Source organism: Bison bison, unplaced genomic scaffold (assembly GCF_000754665.1).
Source record: "Bison bison bison isolate TAMUID 2011002044 unplaced genomic scaffold, Bison_UMD1.0 scf7180017864461, whole genome shotgun sequence".
Lineage (NCBI taxonomy): Eukaryota > Metazoa > Chordata > Mammalia > Artiodactyla > Bovidae > Bison > Bison bison.
This window is the reverse complement of record NW_011495023.1, coordinates 19204150-19216180: the sequence shown is the minus strand read 5'-3', so window position 1 is coordinate 19216180 and position 12031 is coordinate 19204150. Positions and strand designations below refer to the sequence as shown.

At 42.8% G+C, this 12031-nt stretch overlaps 1 protein-coding gene across 5 annotated transcripts in view; it reads right to left on the bottom strand.

Moving 5' to 3' along the window:
- Window positions 1-12031, bottom strand: part of ARMC4 (armadillo repeat containing 4) — a 173597-nt gene that overhangs the window by 10292 nt on the left and 151274 nt on the right. For 4 of the 5 annotated variants that reach the window (XM_010860037.1, XM_010860040.1, XM_010860038.1 and 1 more), the window contains one exon: window positions 2208-2693. The exons of the other annotated variant lie outside the window; for it this stretch is intronic. In XM_010860037.1, coding sequence (XP_010858339.1) covers window positions 2580-2693 — 114 coding nt within the window. In that variant the 3' untranslated portion in view covers window positions 2208-2579. Of the gene's footprint in view, window positions 1-2207; window positions 2694-12031 lie in introns of those variants that run through there. 5 annotated transcript variants of the gene reach the window in all.

Here is a 12031-nt window from a genome sequence, read left to right as displayed (position 1 = left end):
TTCCATGGAGAGCGCCAAGAAATGGTCCTTTGGCCTAGAGCAGCAAAGAAATGGTGTGATCCTGGGCTTGTTTGTTCTGTTATCTCTGGATACTTTCACTCACTGCCTCTGACATTTTTCTAATAAGGTCAGAGTTTTCTGTTATACCGTTATACACACACACACACACACACACAGCCAAAACTGACCTTTAAATTCAGTTTCTCTTTTGTTTAAAGGTACTACATCCCTGGTACATGCATGCTCAGTCCTGTCTGAGTCTTTATGACCCCGTGGACTGTAGCCCGTCAGGCTCCTCTGTCCATAGAATTTTCCAGGCAAGAATATTGGAGTGGGTTGCCGTTTTCTCCTCCAGGGGGATCTTCCTGACCCAGGGATCAAACCCACATCTCCTGTGTCTCCTGCTTAGGCAGGCTGATTCTTTACCACTGAGCCACCTGTGGGAAGACCGCTACATCCAGGGTGCTTACCAATTAAAAGGACACAACTCTTAGAAATACCCAAAATGATTTTCATGTTAGCTTACTGTATCTGTTCCCACAAGTTCAGTTTCCTTTAAAATGGTACTGTTGCTCTCATTTTATGTCTTTAATAATCATAGAAATGAAAGTCCCACACTTGCACATGGTAAAGGAACTTATCCTTCTCAACTACTCATCCAGTTCTCTTTGTGCTGCTGCAGATGTTTGATTGTTTGTTTTCTATTGCTTCCTTCCCCTCTCATCCATGCATGCTAAGTCACTTCAGTCAAGCCTGACTCTTTGCCACCCTATGGACTGTAGCCCTCCAGGCTCCTCTGTTCGTGGGATTCTTCAGGCAAGCTCTTAGGACCCTCTAATTCCAAGAATATGAACAATCTTAAAATGATGGAGAAAGCTTCCTTTAATAATAATGTAACAATAATATATTTATTCATTTTCTATAACTGTCATAATCCATGATTTCTAGATGTGTTTTTAATATTAGTGAAACACACCTAACCAGTGTCTTTAATAATACCTACTGTTGAGAGTTTTAGGATTTACACTATTATTTAAAGAGCTTCCCTAGTGGCTTTGATGATAAAAAATCTGCCTGCTATGCAGGAGATCTAGGTTTGATTCCCGGGTCAGGAAGGTCCCCCGGAGGAGGGCATGGCAACCCACTCCAGTATTCCTGCCTGGAGAATCCCCATGGACAGAGGAGCCTGGCTGGCTATAGTCCATGGGGTCACAAAGAGTCCGACGTGCATTTGAGGATTTCCACTATTAATTAAATTCAATTCTTTGTTAGCATTGATACCATTTCCTTGTTTCTATTATCCTCTTTTATAACCTCCTTTGAAAAGCAATAAAGATGAATTGGTGTTTTACAAAATCTTAAAATTCTCAGAATCATCAGGATAATTTTAATCCTGTATGGGGTTTTCATTTCATACAAATTATTTACATTTAATTCAATTAAGTTTACGGTCTTCTCCAAATTATGACAAACATACACAGTACTTCATATTTTTCAATAAAACCTTGCCTGCTCTTTAAAGAGTGAGACTGTCGGTTTACTGAGTGGATATACAAGAAGCTGTTTTCCTAGCTAGTTCTAGATGGGGGGACGGTCAGTTCCCAAACATTGTAGCACACCAAGGTTACATCTGTGATTCTTTTAAGTGGCTTCTCATGTTTCTATAACTTGATAAAATGCTATTAATCCTTTGTAGCCACTTTTTAAAAAGTACTTTGTATGCTGAAAACAAGTTCAGAAACTCCAAGCAAGTTTACGTGAAAGTAATATTATCCTTGTGTTGTGAGGTGTGCGTACATCGGCATAAATTAATTCTTTCAATAAAATGTTGGTGTATCCTGTGAGGGAAATAAAACATTTCACTGTTTATGCCTGGGAAATGCAAAAGTGAAAATCTCACTCAGTGCTTATGTTTTTGTGATTTGTGTTATCTGGGACAGTGACAGTTATACGTTGTCTTTTCAGATGTTTGACAGCTTTAGGAGAAACTTGGAACGACCTCAGGATGTTCTCTCTCAACCCAGCTGCTGAACTCTGAATTCTGTTCCATAACCATTTGTCAAGTCAGCACATCTCAGAGCTCTCCTGAGGGTTGCAAGAGATCAAACAAAACTATAGTGACGGGACAGTTAGACTGGTTTAACAGAAAGGGATTTCTAAAGACACTCATGGATGACTATAAATACACACAACGGGAAGACCACATCTTTTATTAAAATCACCACAAATACAAAAGCATCACTGAAATATATATATATATAAGTACATATATATATATATATCTGTATACATATATACAGCTGTATACATGTATATATATTCTCAAATTCCTGAAAAAATTATCACAAATATATTGGGTTTATGTGTCACCACATGGCATATCCCTAAATTAGAACAAAAATACCCATACAATTTTGGGGTGAACCACATTCTCTGCATTTCTAACTTCCTGTGTTTTCAGTCAGACATTTGTTTCTAAAGGATCTGCTATGAAGTGTTTCCCAATTTAGGCTTCACGGCTCTGGGAGTGACACATACAGGGTCATGTAAAATTTGGTAGCTGTCATGCCCATTCAGGTTCAGCTGTATCTCGCCTTCTCAATAGCAAGAGCCAACCTGCGAATGTTGGATATACAACCTGCAGCAGCTTCCTGGAGTTCCTCATCAGGTGACCCAACCATGTCCAGGAGAAGCTGCCACACATGGAGGGAGAGGGGGAGGAGGGAAACAAGAATACAAACATTAATCTAAACCTGTAAAGTCAGGCTATAGAAATACATTATATATGAAATAGTTTTTAAGTCACCAAAAAAAAAAATCCTAGAAATTTCATGACGGCAAAGGTAAATATAAATGGTATTTAATCAGATGCAGGACTCTCTCATGAAATTTTCATGTTTTTAACTTTTAGAGCTGAGCAAGACTGAAGCTCCAATGCTTTGGCCACCTGATGCAAAGAACTGACTCATTGGAAAGGACCCCAGTGCTGGGAAAGACTGAAGGCAGGAAGAGAAGGAGACAGAGGATGAGATGGGCATCTCATCACTGACTCGACGGGCATGAGTTTGAACAAGCAAGCTCCAGGAGTTGGTGATGGACAGGGAAACCTGGCATGCTGCAGTCCATGGGGTCGCAGAGCCAGACACGACTAAGCGAGTACACGGAACTGAACCTGTTTCTCCCTTCTTTCTTTAGTCATCTGACTTTTTCTGCTTTGGAATTTCTCTTGCATCCACTGTAGCTTTTCTACCTCCTGGGACAAGCCAGCAGAATGTCATGCCTAGCCTGTTACTGTATCCTCTTAGATTGAATCTCTCTTCATTCCAGTCTGCCCCACCATGTCATGACCTAGTTAAGTCAGTCCCTTAATAGAGACTTTCATTGACTCCAGGGCAACTAACGAGAGTCCAGTCTCCTAACGTGTCCTTGAAGGATTTCTGTGCTCTGGCCTCAGCTTACCTTTTTGGCTGTTCATCTTTCTCCATGTCATCCTGTACTCCAAGGTCACACTTTCCCATTTCTTTTGCCTTGATCAGTGGCACTGCTCTATCTAAAATGCCCTCCTGTCTCCTCTAACTTTCTGTTACCCACCTTTCATGACCCAGTTAACTTTTCTACAAAGCCTCCACCGATCTCTGCCAAACAAAGTGCCAATGCTCCCTCATCGGAGCTCTCCTAGTCATTTACTCAAATGTCTGTTGCTACATTTACATTCTTCCCTTTTCCACAGATATTCGTATTCATGCTTCTTGTGCTCCTTTAGATTGTAAACTCTGGAAGAATCTTATATATATATATATCTATAGATATATATATATACACACACACACATACACACACACACTATATATATAGAATAAATACAGAATCTACTATATACTGCTTGATACAGAGTAAATGCCAAATAAATATCAAATAATTTAATTAGAACTTTTAAGATCGATCAATTATAAGTCTATCTAATAGTTCTGATAAAAGACTTAAAACGTAATTTGAATTAACCATTTTGGACTCTTTACCAGCTTGTGGCTCAGCTGGTAAAGAATCCGCCTGCAATGTGGGAGACCTGAGTTCAACCCCTGGTTGGGAAGATCCCCTGAAGAAGGGAAAGGGTACCCACTCCAGTATTCTGGCCTGAAGAATTCCATGGACGCACAGTCCATGGGGTTGCAAAGAGTCAGACACGAATGAATCACTTTCGCTTTCACAAATATGGATAATGTCATAGAATGAGGATATCTTGATAAGCAAAGAAATATTGTAAATAAAAATATTGTGAAACATCTTAAATATGACAGGCTTAGGAGCCTGGCTTTTATTCTGCAGGGAATGAAAGGAAGTTATTGAAGCACTTTAATCAGGAGAGTGATGTGGTCATATTTGTATTTTAGAAAAATAAATTTTATGGACTGTGGAGGGGGAAGATCGATGGGTACTATAGTACATCAGCCCAGAGTGATATGGACTGAGTAAAGCAAAATCAGTAATAGCACAGATGGAAGGAATTCAAGGGATATTTACGAACTAAGTTATTCAACACATGGCCCAAGGACAGTTGGTTATCCAAATGGAAGAAAATAAAAATGGTACTTTCATATCACACATAAACATCCATCCTAGGTAGACTGATGATTTAAATAAGAAAGCAAAATATGAAATGTTTAGGAGGCTGTATACGAGACGACCTTGATCAGGCTAGGGTACTGAAGGCTGTCTGGCCTCTCTGTTTCTTGACCCCCCTCCTGTCAATGGTCTTCACCACATTTGAGCTCCCACTGCCAGAGTCACACCCTGGTTCTTATTTTCAGCACTCTGAACAGACTAGCCTCCAAATTCTCTTACAACAACTTCTTCCCCTCTGATTTGGCCACTGAACTTGTTTGTTCTCATCATGACCTCCAGTCCATTGGCCTATACGCTTTTCCTTAAATCATGTCCTGTCTTCACTTCCTCCCATGACCAGTTTAGATTCCACAGTCCACCTTCTCATTCTCTTACCAGTTTTTTAAACCTCCTCAGCCTTGGGATTTCTTTGGAAGGAATGATGCTAAAGCTGAAACTCCAGTACTTTGGCCACCTCATGCGAAGAGTTGACTCATTGGAAAAGACTCTGATGCTGGGAGGGATTGGGGGCAGGAGGAGAAGGGGACGACAGAGGATGAGATGGCTGGATGGCATCACTGACTCAATGGACGTGAGTCTGAGTGAACTCCGGGAGTTGGTGATGGACAGGGAAGCCTGGCGTGCTGCGATTCATGGGATCGCAAAGAGTCGGACACGACTGAGCGACTGATCTGATCTGATCTATGACATCCATCCAACAAAATCATAATCAACTCTGTCTTCCCCATGCCCTCAGCTCATCCAGCCCTACTGGGCATGATATGTGCACAACAAAGCAAAAGAATTCATCATAAATCCAACTTCAGCTGGGTTCTCTCACTCCGCAGCAATCTAAGTATGTCTCTCTCTAATTAGGTTACTTCCTTGTTCTTCTTGATCCCTATTTAAAAATCCTCCTTCTTTTCTAATTGCCAACTCTTCCTCAGCAGACAACTTGTCCGGGTTCCTTTACAAGCTTGCCAGAAGTCATTAGACAGGAGTTGTTCCAACCAAGTCTGCAAACATTCCTACATCATGGGGCTTCCCAGGTGGTAAAGAATCCACCTGCCAATGCAGGAGATGCAGGAGACACAAGAGACATGGGTTTGATCCCTGGGTCGGGATGATCCCCTAGAGTAGGAAATAGCAACCCACTCCAGTATTCTTGCTTGGAAAATTCCACTGATGGAGGAGCCTGGAAGGCCCCAGTCCGTGGGGTCACAAAGCTTGGGACATGATGGAACACACATGCATGATACTACATTAAAAGCTTGATTTCCACAAGCAAATGGGATGTAGAAAGAGTCTAGTGTCCAAATGCCCAGCATATGTTGTGTAAGAAGTTGGAGGGAAAGAGATTTGCAATGACCATCTACAGAGAATTCACCTAATACCTCCCTCCCAGGGCCTCTGCTCTAGTCTCTGTCTCTCCTTCAATAGTTTTTTGTTGTCGTCATTTTTAAACCTGGGGAGAGATGAAATGAAGTTCATTACTCAGGTGGTGAACCCAACTACCTGAGTAAGGAACTAGGCAGCTGCCTTATGCTGTTCAGTTCCTCTATGGAAAAGGGTGCATCAAATAGAGGTCAAAGTCATAGATGCTGAGATCATAGCTGCATGGATTTGTATCCTGATTCATCCACTTACTGGACAAGTTATGGAACCTTTTGGTTCTGCCTTCTCAAGTGTTTAATGGGAAGATGGGTCATCTGAGGGTCATTGGAAAGATAAAATGAGACAGGACACACGTTTAATAGAAATGCTTTTCCACCTGTGTTCACGGGCTCTCTCTCTATATATATCTTTTGATCTTTGTATCTGCCCCTCTCCTTCATCCTGTTTTGTGTGATTGTTTCCTGAGTCTTCTGTGGATCCAAGTGTGCCACATATGAAAGGAAAACTCAAACATGTAAAGAAGCACAGGCAGGGGGAGTTTATACCGGCAAGGGCAGAGGATTCCCTGTGGGAGAGGAGAGAACCGCAGGTGGGGAAGCAGAGGAAGGAGGCCAAGGGAGGAAAGAGCTCCCTCCCACCCTGTTTTGAAGAGAGCTTGGGAGTACAGGGGTTATTTTGGGAGCAACTTCAGAGAGAGAGAATGCTGAGTGGAGCAAAGGTAGGAGATTTTTAAAGAGCTTCACAGTACACACTTGTGCTCTTCAGCTTCAAAGACAGTGAAACTAGGGTAACAATTACTTTCACTTGCTCCTTGCCTGCCAGGTTTCTGTGTCTAGGACTTCACGTCCCAGTCACGAATGGACCGTGAGGAGCTTGGCTCTATACAGGTTACACATTCGAATCCCATAAACCCAGGGCCCAGGACAAGGTTAAGTGCTCCGTAAATGCTATCCATTATCAGAGTGATGACTTCACCAGGTCTAAAGTCTGGTTCTGGCATTTACTCTTTGGAGCCCAGCCCTGGTTGGTCTGAAGGTTAGTGTGAGAGGGACAAAGGAGCAGGAGTTTTGGCCCTGGGGTCAGTCTGCCCACTTTAGCACTTTACTTCTGGGGTATCAGTGGTCCAGGCTTCACGTGGCATCACCATTGCCCCCGCTGCCTTGCAGACTCCCTTAGAAAGCAGCCCCTCTGGCTGATGCCTGTCAGAAATAAACCACTGTTTTGCCCCTCCTCCCCTCAGACCTGGTGGTGGTTCTGTGGTTCCCTCTCCAGATTTCCGAGAGTCAGAGGCATTTATTCCCAAACCCTTGATGCCAGTTACATAATTTCATATTACATAAACCAATGAAGGGTACATGTGAAACATCTGGCATGCTGTGGGCACCTGGGTCTTTGATGGAGCCCACGGTGTGCTTGCTGGCTGTCCCTGGAGTCTTCTGGACAGGGTTTCTAGAGGTGCATGCACCGGACCATCACACACATTATGTCCAAATCCAGTGTTTCCTCAATGGCGGTGCCTTTTATGACTCAACTCCATACACGACATTGTTACCTAACTTATAGTCCTGAGTTCATCAAAATGACTCCTACTCTTTGTGGAGTTAACTTTCTTAAGTTTCTTGCACTAACCATGAGGTTTCCTTCCACATCCAATAATGGTGGTCACTGAATGTTTAGCCTAAAAGCTTGATCAGTGGAGTCCAGCAGTCCAGACTTTAAATGACTAAAAGGTAGACAAGGGTTGAAAGTTTTAAAAATAGATGAAAGGAGAAAAGTATGGCTTAGAAAGGTACTTGTGGTGGGCAGTGAGAGCGGCTTCCTTAAACAGAACTTCAGTGGCTCATGTGACTCATTGGCCTCAGGCCACAGCTTACCTAACATTTGTACAACGTGAAATGATTTTATTAGCTACCAAGCTTACTCTGTGCCAGGCACTGGAATTCTTTCTTTATTGGTTAATTTTATCCTGCTCTGGCCATTTTCCTTAGCCAGGAACATTCTCAATCAAGGGTACAGAAATGGAAGTGTAAAATTTTCTGCGTGCTAGAGGCCTGGAGAAGGGCATGACAACCCACTCCAGCATTCTTGCCTGGAGAATCCCACGGACAGAGGAGCCTGGTGGGCTGCAGTCCATGGGGTCGCAGAGTTGGACATGACTGAGTGACTAAACACAGAGGTATGAAGGGCTTGACACCTGAGAGGCATTTCTAGGCCTTCTTTTGGTGATGCTGCTCTGTGAATTTACTTTACCTAAACTTTATTTTGCTCTCAATACATGCTACTCATTGCATTGTTAATATACCCAGAGGCTGTGCAGCTAATGCTGCTTCACAAATTGTTTAAGGATGTGTCACCTTTCCCAAACCACCCTCTGAACAACATGTGCTGGGTATGTGTCTTGGTTTCCAATCAGGTTCAAGAATAGAGGCTTTTATTTTTCTTAGGAGCTTCATAAGCAAACTAGGCCACCCAGAGGAATGCTTTCAAATGGCTCTAAACAGCCACATAATGGAAACTCAGGGCAAAATCTTGCATTTGAAGGGCAGCTAACAGAAAGTAAGGAACAGCATGACTAACACGGCAAGGGGAAGGTGGTATGCGATTCTTTGCAATCATTAGTTAACAGGAGTGTTTTCCTTAGGAAGAGGGCTTCTCTGGTAGCTCAGGTGGTAAAGAAGCCACCTGCAGTGCAGGAGACTCCAGTTCAATTCCTGGGTCGGGAAGATTCCCTGGAGAAGGGCTAGACTACCCACTCCAGCAAAAAATCTTGCATTTGAAGAGCAGCTAACAGAAAGTAAGGAGCACCACGTTTTCAAATCACTAACACACACGGCAAGAAGGTGGTATGAAATTCTCTGCAATCATTACTTAACAGGAGTGCTTTCCTTAGAAAGTGAAAGTTGCTCAGTCGTATCTGACTCTTTGTGACACCATGGACTATACAGGCCATGGAATTCTCCAGGCCAGAATACTGGAGCAGGTACCCTTTCCCTTCTCCAGGGGATCTTCCCAACCCAGGAATCGAACCAGGGTCTCCTGCATTGCAGGTGGATTCTTTACCAACTAAGTTATCAGGGAAGTTTCTTTAGGAAGGAGAGATGAAAATTGGGTACAAGTGATTATGGAAGTAGTAAGCATTTTTTTCTGGTATATATTTTTTGATTTGTAGACTTTTTCCAACTATAAAAGCATTTAAAATATTATGAGAAGGAAAAACACCTCAGGTTTACTTTTTTGAAGTGTTTGTTCCTTTCAGAAACTTTCCTCGTTTTCACCTCCCCCTCCCCCAAACACACCCAGGTCTTACATTTATTGGCAGTTTCATATATGGGCTGAAGGAAAACCAGCTCCCTTGCTTCAGAACTTAATTGCACAGAGCGCTTTAAAACATCATTCAAACACATAACTTTTTACAGTGTTGGCGTGAACGAGAACAAGGGGAGGGGCAACAAGAGTGGTCTGCGGACTGGGCTCATGCGAGCGCTTCCTCCAGTGGCAGAGGCTTTGATCACAGGCACAAACCCTTGGAACACAGCTGTGACCCGAACTTCACATCCCCCTTGGAAGGCGAGACAGAGGTAGCAAGGGAACCTGTATCTGCGTCCAATTTCTGCTTTTACATCTAACAGTTCATGACTTTTATATAATATTTCGGTTGTATGAAAAGTATGTACCAATTTGAGTGATAACAGATTTTCTTGTGGTTTGACTTGACATTGTTTGGGCCAACCCAGACTGGAAATAGGAGTGCTCATTAGAGCCAGAGGAGCCCTGAAATACCTGCATGCACACCGAGCTCAGCGGGTTTTCCAGGCAGTCCTGGCATTTCTAGAGCTGATCTGAACCCATCTTCTGTTGTCTGCTTACCAGGCAATGAGGTGAGGTTTGCACGACCTGGGAATGAGCAGGGCCTTTGGATCATGTCCTGCAGGCCCCGGGGCCCCCAGGATGTCCAGGCGGCTGGGCTCTGCTGCAGAGGCTCCCAGTGGACCCCTACCCCCACGCTGAGCCTTGGTAATTCATTTCATATGGCAGCTCCCCAGAGCCATGGGCCTCAAAACACATTTTACATTTGATGGTGGAGGCAAACCTTTGATTCTCTTTGGTCAGTTTAGTTAAGCAAAGAGTTTGCCCTTTTGTGGTGTCTCTTTGCCTCCAGGAAACAGGAGTGCATGCCCTGTGATCTGAGATCCATGTCCACACAGTTCGGGAGGGGTCTGTTGGTTCCATCTAGTGCCCTTTCTGCACAGACAAACATTCCTTCACACTGGAGTAGGCTTGTCCTCTGGTTTTTCAAGTTGTCTTTTCATGAGCCTTCCACTACAGAGTTTCTGTGCCCAGAAACACACCACACCACACCACACCACACATACACACATACCACACACATACACACACATGACACAACACACACACACACACACAGAGGCATACTACTCAAGCATAATCAAGAATGAAGTTTTGCCATTTGTGACAACATAGATGGGCCCTGAAGGTATTATGTCAAGTGAAATAAGTCAGAGAAAGACAAAGACCATATGATTTCATTCACGTGGAATCTAAAAACAGAATGAACAAACAAAAACTCATAAATACAGAGAAGAGATTGGTGGTTAGCAGAGGGGAAGGGAGTTAGGAGGTGTGTGAAATGGGTGAAGTGGGCCAGTTGTTTGGTGATGGACGGCAGCTAGGCGTTTAGTAGTCATCTCTTTGTATTGTATACAGATGTTGAATTATGTATACCTGAAACTTAATGTTATATATCAGTCTTTCAATAAAACATGGCAAAGATTGAATATGCAGAAGTTAAAGGAAACAGCTAAAGTCAGAATTTCCAGCTTCTGAAAAAGACAAAAATGGGATCATGAGTGCAGTAGGTGGGAACAGCCTGGAGAAGAAATGCTGAAATGCCAGAGACATGTTCACACTGAACCTAGCTAAAGGTGAATCTGTAGGTGTGGGAAGTTGAGGTAGTTTCAGATGTACATTATAATTCAATGTCTGTATACAATACAAAGTGATCACCACCAAAGGCCTAGTTACTTAACATACAGCCTTATAATTTATAATTTCATGTAGAAGTATTTTAAAACAATAAGAGACATGCACTCTTCAATGTAAAACAATGACCTTAATTATATAAAGGCATTTTCTTTTTTTTTTTCTTTTTATTGGTTTTGCCAAATATCGAAGTGAATCCGCCACAGGTATACATGTGTTCCCCATCCTGAACCCTCTTCCCTCCTCCCTCCCCATACCATCCCTCTGGGTTGTCCCAGTGCACCAGCCCCAAGCATCCAGTATCGTGCATCGAACCTGGACTGGCAACTCGTTTCACACATGATAGTATACATGTTTCAATGCATTCTCCCAAATCTTCCCACCCTCTCCCTCTCCCACAGAGTCCATAAGCCTGTTCTATACATCAGTGTCTCTTTTGCTGTCTCGTATACAGGGTTACTGTTACCATCTTTCTAAATTCCATATATATGTGTTAGTATACTGTATTGGTGTTTTTCTTTCTGGCTTACTTCACTCTGTATAATAGGCTCCAGTTTCATCCATCTCATTAGAACTGATTCAAATGAATTCTTTTTAATGGCTGAGAAATACACCATTGTGTATATGTACCACAGCTTTCTTATCCATTCATCTGCTGATGGACATCTAGGTTGCTTCCATGTCCTGGCTATTACAAACAGTGCTGCGATGAACATCGGGGTACACATGTCTCTTTCCCTTCTGGTTTCCTCAGTGTGTATGCCCAGCAGTGGGATTGCTGGATCATAAGGCAGTTCTATTTCCAGTTTTTTAAGGAATCTCCACACTGTCCTCCATAGTGGCTGTACTAGTTTGCATTCCCACCAACAGAGTAAGAGGGTTCCTTTTTCTCCACACCTCTCCAGCATTTATTGCTTGTATACTTTTGGATCGCAGCCATTCTGACTGGCATGAAATGGTACCTCATAATGGTTTTGATTTGCATTTCTCTGATAATGAGTGATGTTGAGCATCTTTTCATGTGTTTGTTAGC